At 40.8% G+C, this 18748-nt stretch overlaps 1 protein-coding gene across 3 annotated transcripts in view; it reads left to right on the top strand.

Moving 5' to 3' along the window:
- The first annotated feature begins 1283 nt into the window (after positions 1 to 1283).
- The window catches only part of TSPAN12 (tetraspanin 12), a 64887-nt gene continuing 47422 nt past the window's right edge, over positions 1284 to 18748 (top strand). Inside the window, exons 1-4 of one of the 3 annotated variants that reach the window (XM_043589336.1) lie at positions 1284 to 1397; positions 2361 to 2499; positions 14711 to 14793; positions 16013 to 16148. In XM_043589336.1, coding sequence (XP_043445271.1) covers positions 2434 to 2499; positions 14711 to 14793; positions 16013 to 16148 — 285 coding nt within the window. In that variant the 5' untranslated portion in view covers positions 1284 to 1397; positions 2361 to 2433. Of the gene's footprint in view, positions 1398 to 2028; positions 2173 to 2360; positions 2500 to 14710; positions 14794 to 16012; positions 16149 to 18748 lie in introns of those variants that run through there. The other 2 variants (XM_043589337.1, XM_043589338.1) reach the window with 2 other exon arrangements.

The following is an 18748-nucleotide window of genomic DNA, read 5'->3' as shown; positions in this document are numbered from 1 at the left end:
AAGTAATCATAGAAATGTGAACTATCATGGGGCACAAAACATCAACGTTTTATATGGAAACTATGATTGAGTGATTTTTTTTTTTTTAAGTGTGAAACTTCTTACTTCCCAAAGGAAAGGTACTTTGGAAAGATAGTCTCCTATTATTACTTTAATACTTCCTGAATTTCTAGTTTAAAAACAAATTTAAAGACCCGTTACTCTGCACACAATTCAAGATAAATCACCCAGGGGCTCCTGGGTGGCTCAGTGGGTTAAGCATCCCACTTCAGCTCAGGTCATGATCTCACAGTCCATGGGTTCAAGCCCCGCATCGGGCTCTGTGCTGACAGCTCAGAGCCTGGATCCTGCTTCAGATTCTGTGTCTCCCTGTCTCTCTGCCCCTCCCCTGCTCATGCTCTGTTTCTCTCTGTCTCAACAATAAATAAAAACATTAAAAAAGTAAATAAAAAGATAAAACACCCGGTTAAAACTCAGACAATCTTATTGGGAGAAAATTTTGGAACCTTTGGGTTACTTGTGAAAGAGTTAAAAATGTTCTTTCTTTCTATTCTGGATATCAGATCCGGACACGTTTACTCTGGTGTTTACATAAATGCTGTCAGTGCACCATGGAAGTTGGAAAGAAGTCTTTTTATTTTTGTCAATTTTATTTTTATTTTTATTTTTATTTTTTAAATTTTAAATCAGGAGGGCAACAAAGCAATAAGAAGGATCATAGGGCACCATGTTAGTGACAAATCACAGGAGGTGGTTCCAGAAAGGTTGTGAAAACTAGTTTCTCATTGCAGGAATTGGGTTGGGCCACTCCTTCGCCCCCCCTTCTCAAACACAAATATTTTCATATAATAAAAGCCTGTTTCCCTATGGTTATAACCCAGCCTCCCCTCCTCGGACACCACCATTTTAAAGGGGGTTACTGCGCGGACTTCCCCGCAGTGCATAGGTTTTCTCTCTTTCTGGGCCGCGTCTCATAGAGGTGAGGCGTCCCTTCGAGGGGCTCACGCCGGGTGAAGGGACAAGAAACACCCACTCGGATCCAACCCGGGCAGCCAGCGGCCGGAGCATGCGCTGAGAGTTTGTGCAGCTGGCCCTGGCTGCCGCCGCTGCCTCGTCCGGACTTGGCGAGGACTTGGGAGGGACAGAGGCGCTGGGAGGTGGCTTAACAGAGACTTTCCAGCAACTGCTGCCCAGGACTCTTTTTTTTTTTTTTTTTTTCTTTTTCCCAGGAGGCGGCGACGGCGGCGGCGGGGGAGAGGAAGAGAAGGAAGCGTCTCCTCCTTGAGCCAATGCAGCCCTCTGGCTCTCCGGGAGGAGCGTCCCTGCCCCGATGAGCCCCCGCAGTGCGTCCGCGACCGTCCCCCGGCGGGAGTGGGGCGCGGAGCCCAGCGCCGACGGTGAGTGGCCGCACGTCTCCCGTCTCCCCAGCCGGCCGTCCCGCCAGCCCGCCGGCGGCTGTCCCCGGCGCTGTGTGCTAAACTACTTAGAGGCTGGCGGTGGGGCTCCCCCGCCGCCGGCGCTCCCCCACCCCCCACCCGCGCCCTGCCGGGGGCGCGCGGACGCGGTGGCGGGGCGGGGGACCGCGCTCGGCTTTGTGCTGCTCCGGCGGCGCGGGGTCGCGGCCGCGGCCGGGGGAGGGGGCCGTGAGTGACTAACCCGGCGTCTGCACAGCTGCACCGGCCCTAATTCCCCCGCGCCCCTCCCCGCCCCCGCCCCCGGCTAATCCATCATTCCGGGCCGGAGCACCATTTCTCACGTTCTCCCCGAGAAACCCTAGTCGCGGGGCGGAATCCCAGCTCAGCGCCTCGCCCCCCCCCCCAGTGCCCCCTGTTCACACTCGCGCGGCTGGGTGGGGTGGGGGGTGCGGAGAGCTGGGGGGCCAGGGAGCTGTCCTAATGCGGGGGACGCTCGCACCCGCGGACTCGCCGGCGGCGCCGGTGACGTCTCCCGGGGGTAGTGCGGTTTCCAACCTTCGGGACGGTTCCGAGCTGAGCTGTCCCCCCCGGGGAGGGGCGCGGACTGAGGGACGTTTTCCAGAGCGTCTCATCAGAATGCAGAGGACACCGCCGCGCGTCCCCCGAGAACGGGAGTTTACTGTGTGCCTTCATTCATCCGGGAGTCAATCTTTTCTCTTCTCAGCAGGTGTTATCTGAAGCCGGTTTGGAACTTTAGGGGAGTTGAGGTTACAGTTACAACTTTAACAAATGATTTTCGATGAAGCGATGTCTCAAATGACCTAGGCTTCGGGCCGGACTCGGGACCCAGCTGAGAGCTGCAGAGGAGGGGTGGGCTGCGGGGCGGGGGGGCGGGGGCGAGGAGCGCGGTGCTGAGAAGTGCCCTGTTCTCCCCGCCCCCTGCAGACCGCAGCTACTTTGCCGGTGAGAGTAGGATGATGTGGTGAAAGGATGGGGCTTCTCCCAGACGGGGCTCACAATGGCCAGAGAAGATTCCGTGAAGTGCCTGCGCTGCCTTCTCTATGCCCTCAATCTGCTCTTTTGGGTAAGTCAAACAGTTCCACTGCACCAACAGGTGGGGACGGCTGGACTCGGTCTCCTCCAGCCACCACCTAATGCGCCAAAGGGCATGGCTAAACATTAATTAATTGCAGAGGATCACACCCTCTATTTTTCAGAGAAGTCCATTTTGACCTTAAAATGCCTTTGATCTAGCTGAAGTGCCATTTGTAATTAGAAAAAAGAAATCGACGCCTGGATACTGGTGGCAGTAAAATTAGACTTGAAGTTAAGCTAGGGATATAAATAAATGCACGTGCTTGTGCTTGTAGATAAGAAAATTATGGCACACTACTTAGGGAACTGCTTGTTTTCAGGAATTTCAGATAACTGTCCAAGCTTTCCTTACGTCATCCTAGCCTATAAAAAATCTGGTTGGCGTAAAGCAGTCTTACTATGTTTTCGTGAGAATTCATACATAGATAGATAGCCTATCGAAAGACTGGGTAGATTTTTCTACCGGTAGAGATTCCATCCAGGCTGAAAAGGTGGTTTTCATGTAACTATTTCTAAGTTGGCAAAGTTTTAAGGAATTTTGTGTATGCTTTTGGAAAATCCCATAACCATTTAAGGAAATAAAATACATAAAATTTAACAAGCTCATGGAAATCTTTATGCTGTATGAGCTAGTGACTTTCTATGCTTTGCGCCCAGGCATAAGTTTTCATTAAGTGTTATTAATAAATCACATTATTATTTATAAAATTTATGAGGAAAATATAAAAATTAAAACTTTTAATGTTGCTTCAAGAAGTTGTCATCCTTAAGCAAGTACATTTTTGCCAATTTTGTATTCTATTAATAACTTATATTCAAAATTTTCTGTTAGAAATTTTACATGGCTGGCTGGCATCGACGAGCCTCCTTTCATAAGGCTAGGGCAAGTGGTCTCTAGAGGATGACATTTTGGTTTCAACTAGTCCCTACGGGTGGCTCCATTTTGAAGTGACAAATTAAGCCTTCCTTCCGTGAGTAATCTGAAAAGATATCTAAATTGGCAACTTTTTTTTTTTTCTACATGAGAATTAAAAATCATTGCATAGTTAAATTCACCACTTGGGAACGTAAAATCACTAATTGATCTCATTGCAGATGTTAATTCTAAATATGTACGTTTTTTCAATGGATCATTAAATCACCTACTTAGCTATAAAGTTACTAAGATTTTGAACTTTGTGGTTTTTTTTTTTTAAATGTGTGGTAATTATCACTTCAATTTACTGGTTTTTCACTTTTCTACTTTATGCTTTTTAATTATAGAATCATCACACTTTTATAACTAAAAGGGAATTTAAAGATGACTTGGTTGAACTTCCTTACTTTGTGAATGAGAAAACTAAGTGTAGGTTAGTGACTGGTCAGAGGTCAGGTGGCCTGATGGTGACAGTTCCTGTAGCAGAACTCAGCTTTCTCGCTCCCGGAGAGTGCCTTTACGTGAATGATTACTGTGTTCTCAGTCTTGAAATTACTAGGACTTTTGTTGTTGTCCAAAGAACAATGATTTGGAAATTTTCTTAACAATCTGTATTATGTAGGAGGAAAAAAACCTCAATCATTGAACAAAAATATTGCTCTTCCGACTACTGAATTGGCTTCAAAAAACCTATTTCTTAAATTCCTCCAGGGCTCTTTCTAGCCCCCCAAAATGTAAAATGCCATGTCTTTGCTGTTATCTTGTACCTAATCCTTCTCATTTTATGTGGGTGTATTTTATTTATTTATTGAGATCCCTTCCCCCTTTCTCCAGCCCTCTTCTTCTGCCAACTTCCCCTCCAACAAAATAATTCGTGTTAACCTCTGTATCTTTTAAAATTTTGTACAAAGATGTATTTACTCATACCTGTCCGCATATACCCATTCGTGGACATTCATAGGTATATTCACAATATTTTTTTGTTAAAATGGTTTTTTTCTCATGCGGGTTCAAGTGGCAGGAGTGGGATTGCTTTGTGGGAGGATATGCGATACAGACGACAACAAAAGAGCTAATCTTTATACAGTTCTTCTTCCGTTTGCCAGTCACATTTAGTGCTTCAGTCTCCTAGCCTGTGAAATAGGAACGATAGTTCCTCTTGTCTAGCGTTGTCCTGAGGATTAGAGTTAATGTACACAAGGGGTTTGAACAGTGGTGCCTAAATGTGCTATCTATGTGGTGGCAGTAACAGTAGGTAGTAGTACTTGTGTTTGTTACCGCTGTTACTACAGTAATGACGCTCAAGTAGATTATCAGGAGGTGGAGTGCTCACTCAAAGGAACCCCTGTGGTGGTAATAGCAGCAATTGTTATTCCTGGGATTAATACTGCTACCACTACTACATTTCCTTGACCCAGAAATCCTGCCCGGGGAATTTGTTCCCTAGAAAGAAGAACACCGATACACCCCATTGTATGCACACAAATATTTATTGCCATCTTGTTGGTGTTAGGGCACTTTGAAATTTTTGTCGGTTTGAAAGGTTTAAAGTGTTATTTTACTGTTGCTTTGTTTTTTATTTCCTCTCTTCTCCAATGAGCATGAGCATCATTTTCTTTAGACACGTATATATTTCATATATGTTATTTCATTTTTTAATTCATATTCAGTAAGTATGTCATATTTACCATTTAGGTTTGTCTTATTGTTTGTCCATTGATTTCATTTATGCTGTTACTATACAACAGTTCAACAAATTTTTATAGGCTGTTTTAAATAAGATTTTATATACTCTTTCTTCTGTTCTTCTGTTCTTTCAAAGCACCTGCCTTTCTTGTTTTAGTCAGGGTTTCTTTTTCCCAGTGGACTTTAAGCTTATTTGATATAATTAAAATTATCTGTTGGGATTTTTGTTGGAATTGTATGCGATGTATATCAACTTTGGGAGAATCGGCATTATTCTTTCAATGCTAAAACAATGTTTGCAGATCTTGTGTTTTCTTACTGAGTCAGATGTAGTTTTCAGCCTTGTGCTGGGCACATTCCTGGGCATTCTTGCACTACTGTCTCATCTAATTCTCACAACGGCTTTGGAAAATTGTTTGTTTCTTTTTTTGGGTAGAGAGAGGTTGTTCAGAGAAGTTCAGTAACTTGCTAGTGAGTGGCAGAACAGGGACTCAAAGTTCAAACTTCTTCTCCAAGTGTGATAGAAGTTGTAGGACTGGAAATGGGGGTGAATGTATCTGCAGTGGAGAGGTAAACACCCTCAGTAGGAAGGGATAAGCTATCCAACTCCTAACAAGTCCTCCAGAGCAGCGTTTCTCACCTGCGTGTGCCTACGAATCCCCCCGGTGTCTTGTTAGAATACAGAGTCTGATTGAGTGTGGCAGGGGCTTCACGTATTGAGGAGCAAGGCTTTAGTCCTTGTGTTCAGTGCTCATTGAGATTAGAAGCAGAACAAACCAGTGTAGCATATGAGCGCAACTTCTTACATCACACTTCACATCCTGAGTATGGAGAGGGGATTATTCTTGCCTCTAGTTTTGCAGGATTGAGAAACCTGCCCTCTTTACCTCTGGGCTCAAAGCTGAAGCCTTTTACTCCTCATTTTACATTTTAAATAGTCCCCCCACGCCCCACCTTCCCTATTTCTACTATGTTGCTACCATCTTTCCTTCTGTATCCAGAAGGATTTTAGGGAAAAGAAAACTAAAATCTTAACTGAGGACGTATAGAATTTTGCTTTGCTGTTCTGAGAGTTGGAAATCAGAGTGCTTTGTGTGTGTGTTTTTAAAGTACATCCTGAGTATTTTTCTAAATGTGAGGCAGAGATATGCCTAAGAGGAAACAATGCAAGATCACAAATGCACTGCTTCTCTCCATTGCCATGGATCCAGTGACTTTGATGTGTCATCTGTTGAGTGGCGCTTCCACATTCTGAAGAAGCGCAGTCCCCGTATAGCTGTAGGGGAGCTGGCACACAGATATTGGACCTTCTAGGTTTGTCATGAGTGTTGTGGGTTTGTAATGGGAGAGGTCACATGGGACACGGTGCACGTGGGTGAACTGCCCCAAGAGCTCTTTTGAAACCATGATTCACATTCTGGCCACAAAGGAGCAAGGAAATGAGCTATTTTCACTTCAGTTTTATCCCACTTTTACTATTTAAATGGCATATTATTTGAGTAAATGAAAGCTTTCCTCCATTTTAAAGACAACTTCTGTGGCTTTATGATATGAATGCTTGCCATTCATAGATGATAATTTTCTGCTATTACAACTATGGATAAATATGGTTGTCTTTGGAAGTTCTTGAAGTTGGTGAGCACTTAACATTTATCAAGTATGTTTGCTTATTATTTTCTAAAAATATAATTTCCCATCTGTAGTTTTTAAGCCCCATTTCTCACTGGCAGATAAGAGCCATTGTTTTTCACCTACCATTACTAAAGATAGTAGCAACAGAGAGGAACTACTCTAGTGAACTAAGAAAAGAAACTTATAAAAGAAAGCCTTAAAAGTGGACAGGGAATCCAGTTCATACTTTTGGGATATATGCAGGGCAAATGAAATAACAGAAGGTTAATGTCCTGTTTCTTTTTCCTTGGCCATATGTAGTGAACCTTAGGTGTTTGACCCATGGCAGACCCTACAGAGATTCTTGGCAAGTAGACATTTGTATTCACGTGGCATTTATGTAGTCATATAAAAATACAACTTTTTAAATTGTTACCCCTAACTTTATACTCTGAAAGTCCTTGAAGTTTTCTTTAATTCTAGTGACTAGGGGAGAGCTTTCCGACAAACGTTAGTTCTTTTTAAAAATAAATATTAAATAAGCTTTAGTCTCAGGGGCAAAGCTGGTACATGTTTTTCATACAGTGTGGCCCCAACTGAGCAAAGATGAGCCATCGCATGGTTCATAAGGACCACGCTTTGGAGAGGGGTGTGGGGGATTTTTCGGGACATGTCCTTGTGGCAGAGCAGAATAGTACTGACCTTGGCCTGCCAGCATCCAAATAATCAAGACTTGATTTAACTTCATGTTTCAGTAAATAACTATTTCAAACCTTTTTTTAAGACTAAGGCAATTAAAAAAAAATTAGTGTTTATTTATGTTTGAGAGAGAGAGAGAGAGAGAGAGACAGAGTGCAAGCAGGTGAGGGGCAGAGGGAAAGGAGACACAGAATCCGAAGCAGGCCCCAGGCTCCGAGCTGTCAGCACAGAGCCCAACGCGGAACTTGAATCCACAAACCGTGAGATTATGACCTGAGCTGAAGTTGGACACTTAACCCACTGGCTGAGCCACCCAGACGCCCCAAGACAAAGGGAATTTTAAAAGCACCTAGTTCAATTCTCCATTTTCAGGATAAACAAAGGTTCCAGAAGTTTGAATTACTTGTCCAAGTTCTCTGCAGAGATAGAACTATAACTAAATTCCCCATCTCTCTCCTGCATTCTGCTCTTTGCTACCAGATTTGACATAAAAAGTAAAGTTAAGGTAGATGGTTTTAAACATCTGTCAGCCTTAAACTTCTGCAAGAGTGCCTTGAACTGCTCTCTTAAATGAGACTATAGATTATGGATGGCAGACAGTTGAAGGAATTAGAAAGTCTGTCTTATGACTAGGCCCTTATTATTTGGTGGAAACCAAAGGCATACATTTCATAATAAGTTTAGGGACTCTGCATACATGTAAAATTCTGATTGAGAAAACAATTTGATTCAATACTTATTTTTACATAATTAGATTTGAACAAACCCAGAATATATCTCCAGCAATAGCAAATTTCATATGTACAAGTATTTGTTGAGAGCTAGCATTTTCTAAATGTTTTTCAAGACAGAATGTGGCAAATGTCCTGCTAAGTAGTAGATCAAGCATATTTCTCTAGAGTAATATTTGGGTTATTTTCTAAGCATTTTCTTCAACTACAAATGATATTTTGCAATATTGGAGAAAATGTAAGGAGCTATATGCCTAGTTACATATGATAATTATAGTGCTCCTAGGAATTTAATCATAATGAATGACAGTTGAAGAATTATTTTATTTTTATTTGGAAACCTAGTAGAAAATGCTGTTATTAGGAAGGGGTCCTGAATTGCTTGCACTATTTGTGCTTGTAGATTTAATAGCACGATTTGTATTGAGGTGACCTCATCTCCTTTTAGCTTTGTTCCTTGCTACAGCATGCACTCTGTGTTGTTCACTGCTATGATTTTCTCAACCCCAGTGAGTAAAATCACTCTTTGAGAATGAAACTGTTTCCAGACATTTAATGCAGCTAGAAATAATGTCATAATAAAAAGCAGTTTTATTCTCAGAGTTGCTTGTTCGCCATAAGATAGGGCTTTGTATTGATATTATTTATTTTGACTAATGTTCTGGGCACAGCTGCAATGCTTGGGTAACTACTGTGCAAAAGAACAGTAGAGTCAAGTAGAAGCTTGTAGTTTAAAGGACGCTTGAGAACACTTAAACCAGCTTCTGACCTGATACATAAATCTTTGATCTTGTAATTCAGCAGGCATCTCTCTACTGGAAAACTTCCAGTGGTAGAAAGCTTAGTTCTTCTTGAAGCATCTCCTAATTTTGCTTAGCTCATCTAGCAAGTTGAAATTGCCTCCCTTTAGTTTAATCATTGTCGCATTCATTTCATCTAATATCTGTTGGGCCTCACTGCTGGGCCTGGTACTCTGCTGTGTGGTTGGGCTCTAGGCAGTGGTCTGTGGAATGAGATGGGTGGGTGAAAATAGGAAACAATAGATAATTGCTCTGTGAAGCCTGCCCCAGAGGGTAAGGAGGGAGTTGGGAGAACATCTTTATATGCTAGCTGTTTGAGCTGGTCTCAAAGGGTAAGGTTGAGTTGCTCTGCTGGGGAGGTTGGGAAGGCTGGGGCAGGGTGCATTGGGAGGGAACTTCATGGGCAAAGACATAGAGGCTTGGGGGGATCTGCATGGTGCATTGCTGGAGAAGTACAGGCAGCTTTTTGTATCTGAGTACAGAATGTGTGTGGGAAGGAGCAGGCAGGGAACGGATTGAAGAGATCCTTTAAAGGTGACTGAAGAGGGCCTCTGTGCCCTGCTGAAGCGTTTAAACTTGACTTTCTAGGAAAGAGTTGGGGGTAGTGGAAGCCAGAGCTGGGAAGGCCCCCCTCAGGGAAGCTGTGGGAGCTGTATAAGCAGAAGAACTCAATCTGTGTTTCCTAAAGCTAACTGAAGGGTGAGTATGAGGTGGACTCTGTGAGCTGGAAAGTTCATTAGAAGGTGATTGTAATTACCTGGCAAGAGATTGAGGCCGTGAACTAGCCAGAAGTGGCAGGAAGGAGGAAGGAATTCACCAGCCGTGGTGCAGGAACTATCTGTAGGACTTGAAAATAATTAGATGGAGAACTGAGGAAGAGGGAGAGGTTCAGGCTGTCTGCCCAGTTGCCAGTTTATGTGATTGAAGCGTTGATTATACCATTTACTGAGATAGGAAACACAGTGGGAGGGACATGCAGGTTTCGAGAGGAATGGAAATGAGTACCTTCTCAGAGATGTCAAAACTGAGAATGGCCATGCAATGCAATAGATAGCTATATCACAGAGCTTTCTTCCTCATCCGTGTGCTAGACCTTCAAATATCTGAAGATTCCATTTCTGAACTCATCTAGGCGTTGCCTTTTCTCTTAAGCTGACTGAGAAAGATTAAGAGAAAGCCCTGAGTCAAAAGTGACTTGAGATAGTAGTAGGTAATATATATAAGAATCCTAGTCTGTCTTTTCATTGCATAAATCCTCTGTGAAGTCGGTCTTATTTTCCTAACAGTTTGTATGTGAGGAAATAGGCTTAGGAAAGATTCAGTGACACCCAAAGTCATATAACTGAAAAGGAGCACAGGTGGAATTCAAACCAAAGCTTTTTGATTCAATGGCTTCTTATAGCCATTATGGCCAAGACTATGTGCCTTAAATGGCCTCTGAGACCATGTATTTTGGTCCCTGCTTGGCTTTCCATTCTTACCACATGCCAGTTTCCCTTCCTTCAACATGTCGTGCAGCCTTCCATCCTGGGATCTTCGCTGTTCCTTCTGGCTGGAATGTACTTTCCAACTGCTCTTTCTGTAATGAACTTGTGTAATTCTCCTTGAGATCTCAGCTTTCTGAGAGAAGTCCCTTTGACTCCATGGAATAGGTCAGGCACTACAAATAGGATTCTTATAGCAACCAGTATTATTCCTTCCCAGAATTTATTACAGTTTGCAGCTACACATTTATGTCTTTGATGGGTTGATTAAGGTGTGTTCTCTTAGTAAATTTCACCACAGAATAGAGATGATGCCTTTTCCTGCCCATCCATGTGTCTCTACCACATCACAAAGGACCTGGCCAAGAGCAGTTGATCAATATGTATTTTTGAATGGAAGAATTACTTCAAAACCCATGCACTTAACCAAATCTACCCTGTTAGAAATGTTTTGGAATATGCCACTTAAAAGATATACACATTTTTTGTTATAAATGGAAGAATGTGTATGATGACAACCACTGATGATACACTATACCAAAATGAAGAATCTGATAATTTATTGACACCTGTCTCAGAGCTTAGATACCGAAAATTGGCTAAACAGCCAGTAAGAAATTCGAAGATGGAGAAACCAAGATCAGTTATTACTTTAAAGAATGATAAAGAGAGGAGAGAATTATTTGTAATTGCACAAGAATTTGATGTAAATAAACTATCACATTAATAGAATTTTCTGGCTCCCGTGAAATTTACAAGGTATTTAAAAGGCCACATACAAGTCAAGTAGAGGAAGAGCATGCAGCCTTAGATATGATCAAGTAGTCCATGGTGCCCTGCTAGCCCTGTGTGTTTTAATAGGTTCTATTATTATTTAGCTATGGAGAAGTCAAAAGATCAGATGACTACCACTGAAAAGATAGTTTATTATACTTACAGATCCTGAGAGAGAGAGTACATGCCTCATCACGAGGGCCAAGGGGGAAGTACTGGGGTCCATCACAAGGCAGAGAGAAAGGGACTGGGCAAGTACTTTCATTGTGGCTACATCAAGAAGAAATGGGCAAGACAAAGTAAGTAGGGTCTGGATTGGCTACTCTAATTTCAGCAGCCTCTGGAGTATAGGGGCTGTCCCTGGTTGTCTGGCACCTGGACCTTGGCATGTTTATGGCAGGTGTAGAGTGGCCCAGAGTGAGAGAGAGAGCAACAAAAGAGGTGTTTGGGGTGTGGGGTCTGGAATGGTTGGTTTTTATTTGAAAATGACAAGTGTGAACCTGGGAGAAGACCTCTTCTCAAGGGTGGTGGAGGGCAGGAGGCCAAGGCAAGGTGGCTCAGGCACATTATCAGTTTGTTCCGACCAAGGTGTGTCTGGCTTGAACATGTAGAACAGATGTTTAAGCATCAAATTCACAGAAGCTAGAAGCATGATTAATAAACTGTGGCTGACCCACGGGGTAACTTTTATTAGTTTTTACTTTTACAGTCTTTTTATTCCTAACAGAAAAGAGGATAGTAATAACTAGCCTCATTCTTTGCTGAGCTGTGGTCCCAGGATTCATAATCTGTTTTAGGCCATGACTCCTGAGACTCTATTCCCCAAAGGATATAGTTAAGACATTCAGACTTAGCCTGTCAAGTACAGACTGACCCCCATGTTATCCCTCCCTTTAAAAAAAAAGATCCCTGCATGCTGTGCAGGCTAGTCTCCTCACTGTGGAAATAGATACATTCATTTTTTAAATGTTTATTTATTTTTGAGAGAGAGAGAGAGAGTGAGCGCACACATGTGCACACACACCAGTAAGGAAGGGGCAGAGAGAGAGAAGGAGACAGAGAATCTGAAGCAGCCTCAGGCTGGAACTCAAGAACCGTGAGATCATGACCTGAGCCTATTGGACGCTGAACCCACTGAGCCACCCGGGTGCCCTGATATGGTCATTTCTAAATTTGGAAGGCAGTTGGTGACTAAGCCTTAAGTTCCAAAGACCAATGGCCTGAATTTGAATCTTGGTTCTGCCACTGAGAACCTGTAAGACCTTGAACAGATTACTTCATTTTTCTGTGCTTCATGGTACTCTTTATAGTCTTTATTATCTGCTGTATCTGTTTATTCCTTGTGTCCCACAAGAAGCTTCACAAAGGCTGGGATCTCGCATCTCTTATTTATTGTGGGGTCTCTAAATCTAGCACAAATAGTATGAGGCAGATAGTAGGTATTGAGTCAGTGTTCAGTCACTGAATGTATTCAGTCACTTCAGTATTCAGTCACTGAATGAAGAATGAGCAAATTCACTACCTGATTTTCCGAGCAGGTACCCATACTTCCCTGTACCAGAGGTCATAGAGCTCTACATGTTCTGTTTGCCTTTGAGCCTTTATCCAGAAAGCATTTTCATGACCACTGCTTGACTCAGTCAGTACAGACTCATTCCTGTCTTGTATATTCATTATTTAATGAATTTAAAGCTAAATCTATGATGCATAATGGTAATCGATGTTCACTAAGATGACAGAAATTATTAAAAATCAAATTAAATTAATTTTCACTATATGGTGCTTAAGAACATAAGTAGAAGGCACACTTTAGAAAAATAAATCCATCTAAATAGGAGAGGGTTAGGGGTTAACCTTCAACTTTTTGAAAAGCTGAAGACTTTTCCTAGGAAGACTCGTTTTGAACATGTTCTATATAGTTACTTTAAAAAAAAAACCTGTGGACAATTTAAAATATAGACAAAAGTCGAAAACACAATATAAGTAATCCTTAATTACCTATTACCCAATTGTCAACATAATCTCCACTTCCCAACTAAATCCTATGCATTATGATTATTTATTTAACTATTCAGCATATATCTCTAAAAGATAAGGATCCTTTAAAAAATCTTCATACCACTGTCATATCTAAAACAATAATCTCTTAACATTTTCAAATATCCAGTCAGTGAAAATATCCCCAGCCATCTCATGGATGTCTCTCTGTGATTGTTTTGTTTGAATCAGGATCAGGTCAACATATTGCATTGGGTAATCCCTTAAATTTCTTTTAATTTATAATAGTTTCTCCTTCCTTCTTTTTTTCCACTTGGCCAGTTTTTTTTAATTGAAGAAATTGGATCATTTGTCCTGTGAAATTTCTCATATTCTCAATTTTGCTGATTGCATCCCCATGGTGGTGTTTAACAAATTTAAATCTAGTCCCTGTATTTCCTATAAACTGATAATTAGAGGTGGAGGCTGGGTTAGATTCAGGTTGACTTTTCGGTAAAAATACTTCAAAGTCATCTCTGTGTGCTTCCGATTGTATCACGTTGGGGGACACATTGTCTTTTCTTTATAGCACTAAAACTAAGCAGTGGGGTATGGCATTTTTTTCTTCCACTTGATTTCTTCTTTCTAGAAGCTAGCCTTTCACGTGTCACAGTTTGCACTCCTAACTACATATTAGAACATTTGTGGAACCTTACACATTTCTCGTGCCTCCGCCCCACTTTCAAGAATTTTTCCAGGGTGGTTCTGGGCTCAGTACTTTTTTTTTTTTTTTTTTAAGAGTCTTAAGTGATTTTGATGTACAGACAGGACTGAGAACTACTAACCTGATGATTTGGGCAGTTGCTGAGGATCTTTGCCTAGAGATCCATTATTTCAGTGAGGTTGTTAAATAGTGATACTCTATTATGCTTTCTGCATGTATTAGCAGAAATTCTTCTATAAGAACTTTCATGAAGTCTTCAGTTCTTTCCTTTGTACAGGAAAGGTAGGATAAATGTTTAATTCTTACCAGTTTTCTGAATAATGAGTATCCACCATCCTTACAAAGGTGACAGGTGAGTTTTAAGTATTATATGAATTCATAGATTTTAGCATGTGATATTTCAAAGCGTTGCATTTATCATTATCATTATTATTATTATTATTATTATTATTATTATTATTATTATTTTGGTGCTCCAATTGTTCGACTTTAGCTAATGGAAGCCCTTTCAAGTTAGCTCCTGTGACTTTCTTGGCAATATCAGTCGTATGGATTTCATTGCTTCCTTGCTATTGCATATGACGTGTTTTAGGCTCATCTTGTACATCTGATAGTTTAGTCATCCAGTGGCCTCTTTATCCTGCCTGTGCAAATCCTGTCTTGAACCCAGAATCAGCCATGTAGGGGAAAAAGCATAATGGTTGTGTAACAAAAAATCCTTAATTTTTAAAATTGTTAATCTTGCAGAGAATGTTGCATAAATCCTTGGTAACCAATTTGGTTTTTTTTTCTTTCCAGTTAATGTCCATCAGTGTGTTGGCAGTTTCTGCTTGGATGAGGGACTACCTAAATAATGTTCTGACGTTAACTGCAGAAACAAGGTAAGCTTTATAATTAATGATTGATTTCTTTCATCAGGTTTTCGTAGACCCTAGTTTCTAAGTAACTTTGCCCCTGTTTAGACGGTAGTACTCTTCCACAATCAATAAACTTTGTTACATCTTCTAGCATTCTCATTAAGGTATGCCACTTGTCCCAGAGAAAACTTCTGGGTATGCTAATATCAGTTTGCTGTCCTCTGGAGAGTGGGTCAGCTGTGTCACATTTGCATGAAAAGGACAGCGTGGCTATTTTCCTGTAGGCAAATCACTGCCAACACCTTCCTACCTTCATATCCCTCAGCTAAGGAAAACCAAACTCAGCATTGCCATTGTCTTCTCAAATTTCAAAAGGTTGATCCAGTAACGTCACAAAAAGCAAGTTACTTAACCTCTCCCAGTCTCCATTTCTTCATCTCTGAATGGGGACTGTCGCGTATACCACTCTGAAATGTCAGAAGGATTAACTGAGATAGATTTTGTGAAGTCCTAAACAAAGTGGAGCTCAGTATACAGTAATGTCTAATTTGTTGTTATTATTACTCTTACTAGTATGGTTCTAGTTAATGATTTTTTTCATAGCAATAAAGTTTTCTAGCAAAAATCATCTTCCTTCCTCTTTCTTTTAATATAGATTAATTTCCTTTTACATAGCAGTGTTTCACATTGGGGGGAAAGATTAGTTGCTGAGCAGAGAAAGTGCTGCATGTGGATTTCCAGATCAGAGAAGAGGAGAGAGATTCTTCTCAGTGGGGCCTGTGTGTTTTCCTCAAGCTAAAGCTTCAGAGCAAATAATAGATTGACTTCTTATTGGGGACCTCTTTTTTTTTTTTTTTAAGTAGGCTTCATGCCCACTATAGAACCGAGCGCAAGACTTGAACTCATTACCCTGAGATCAAGACCTGAGCTGAGATCAAGAGTCAGATGCTTAACTGACTGAGCCAACCAAGTGCCCCTGGGGACCCCTATCTTATGTTTTAAATGAGTGGAGGTAGAAGTGCTACCACTTGTATAAAAAACTAAACAAAACATAACAAAAATAAGACAAGCAGGCAAGTCAGTGGTAGTGCAGTGATTTTGAAAATAGCGATACAGTCATCAGCTTTGAGACATGATGATTTAAAGGATTATTAACACGAATCTCAGTTGTGTCTTGTCCTATGTCTTGGGTGCATTTTGGTTCTATTTTATGTATAACGTGGCATTATTGTTCTTCTTTCAGGGTAGAGGAGGCTGTCATCTTGACTTATTTTCCTGTGGTTCATCCAGTCATGATTGCTGTTTGCTGTTTCCTTATCATTGTGGGGATGTTAGGATACTGTGGAACAGTGAAAAGAAATCTGTTACTTCTTGCATGGGTATGGTGTTTATATCTTCTCTTTATTATGGGTAAAAAGACCAACCAGGACTGCATTATTTTTTCATCAGTGTACAAGATTACGTGCTTAGGGAACCGTGATAGCAGTACTCTAATCTGTGGTAATTGTTTAACATCCTGTGAGAAAGGAAGCGTTCTTTCCATGGGGGATGACTTCAGCACAAGTATTTGTTGTCCTCAAATGATGAGGTATGGAAATATGGATGCTATTTAATTATTTCACTCAGGCTAGGTGTTGACATTTTTATTTGAAAGTACGAGTTTTTTTCTTGTGTCATGAGCCTTATTACCACCCAAACAGGCTCCTTGGGACTAGAATGAAGAAGACATGACAAAACTTTGTTTCTCTCTCTCTTCCTTTTTTAAAAACAAACCTGTCAAAAAACCTATGTGGAAATTCAGGTGATGAAGTAGCAGACAGATATTAAAATCCCAGCACCGCCTTTACAGAGGTTAGTGGATAAAAATGAGTCTTCGTTTCCATAATCTTAGTGGCTTTTGTTTTGTTTTGTTTTGATTCTGAAAGAGTTGGACTAGGTGACTTCTCAAATTCCCTTCAGCACGCAAAATCTATGATTCTAAAATCTATGATTAAACTTTTAATTCAAAAAATTAGTCAACTCTCTTTTAACATTAAAAATTTGAGTCAATTTAAACTATAGCATATATATATATATACACACACACACACACACACATATATATATATATATATATACACACACACATATATATATATATATACACACACATACACACACACACACACACACACACACACACACACACAGCTTTTTTTTGAAGCACGTTGCATGTATAAAATATTGCTTGTTAGTGGCACTAGGTAGTGAGGCTGCTAACATGTAATTGCAGACATCTCAGATTTTGGAAGAATTAATTGATTGGATATATGCCCTTCTTTGCAGTAGGATTCAGTATTAGCTGTGCATTAATTTCTTGTAGGGAACTTAAAAAAAAAGTTTTAATGGTGTGTTGCTACGCCAGATATCTGAGGAGAAAAAAGTCCTGATTTGTAGCATTTGAAGATCTCCATGGGTTGAATACTTGCAGCATCGTGGATTTCAGGCCACCAGAGTGGTGTCCCTGAATGCAGAGAGGGGAGAGATGAGCACAAGTGGCTGTCAGGAGCCACTCCCGCACGCCAGGGCTCGACCGGATCCCATCCCAAGCCAATTAAAACAGAATCGTAGTGCAAAACTGAACTAAAGCTTTGAATTTCACAGGAACAACCTGTGTTGATGTGTTAGATAACTCTTGGCTTCATGGATTCTTCAGGTCCATGATTGGAAAACAGAAAATGCTGCAGAAAATAAATTACACTCAGAGAAGGGAAACATGCCCATTACCTTACTTTTCTCTCCTTTCGTATATAGTGAGGAGAATTGTAGAAGGGTTTGGAATCTTACTTTGTCATTTAAGACATTTGGACAATAGTTTAAACATAAATTCAAGGACTTACTTTATATGAAACCCATAGCTTAAAGGACGGAGGAGGTATTTTGAACTTAAAAAAAAAAAATCTCAGAATCCTTTTTTAAAACCACAATCTTAGAATGATGTCCCATTACACAACAATTTAAGAATGACTAGTCTTCCCCCTGTCTCCAACTTGTGTGACTCTGGGTGGTCCCTGGACTGTGTGTTTGGGGAGGGTGGGATAGCATATTCATGGAACCTCAAAGACTTTTAGGAACCCATTTTGAAAACCATTTATGCATTCCATTAGGCTGTTTGAGTGCCCATAAAGCAAGTTGACAAAGAACTAAGTAATTTGGTCGCTACTTGAGGCAGGATGAGTCACAGAGAATTGTGATGAGAGGCTGGAAAGAACCTTATGATGCAAAGGTGACACGGAGGACTGGAATCATAATAATGACAAAGATGCTGATGTTAAAGTAGTTAACATTTCTCAGGTGCTTACAGATGTTGTAGAGGTTTATGTGAATGTTTTTTACATGAAAAGTTTTACATGAATTAATCAATGTCGTCCTCTCCACAATTCTAATGAAATGGATACTGTTATTTCTATAATATGGATGAGGAAATGAGGCACAGATTGGCTGATTTGTCTAGGTTTGCATGGCTAGTAAATGGAGAATCTGCTATATTCAGACCATAGCTGTCCAGTATGACATATATGTGACAACTTCACTATATTACTCTGCTGCCTTTTCCTAAGTGCTTATAAATGTTTCTCACATTCTATAAAATACTTTCTCTATGATCTTTCACTTCTTCAACTTGACAACAATCGTCTAAGGTAGAGAATTATAAATGAGGTTCAGAGTCCAAAGTCACTCAACAATAATGGGTGTTTCTTTGATTCAAACCTCAATCTTTCTGGCTGCCAAGCCCATTCTCATTGGGTCTTTACCGATGTCTCTAGTAGATGTGTCTCAACCTTTGAAGCCCGGCACATTTACCTTATTATAAATTTCCTTGTTTTATAACCAGCCCAAACTACCAGACTACAAACAGCTTGATAATATGAACTGTTCACTTTGCCTATAGCTTCAGTAAATGTTTATCAAATTGAATAATGGACAGGACATTAGAACA

This window comes from Prionailurus bengalensis, chromosome A2, assembly GCF_016509475.1.
Source record: "Prionailurus bengalensis isolate Pbe53 chromosome A2, Fcat_Pben_1.1_paternal_pri, whole genome shotgun sequence".
Classification (NCBI taxonomy): Eukaryota; Metazoa; Chordata; class Mammalia; order Carnivora; family Felidae; genus Prionailurus; species Prionailurus bengalensis.
Note: the sequence above shows the minus strand (reverse complement) of the source record. Positions and strands in the feature narration are given on the sequence as shown.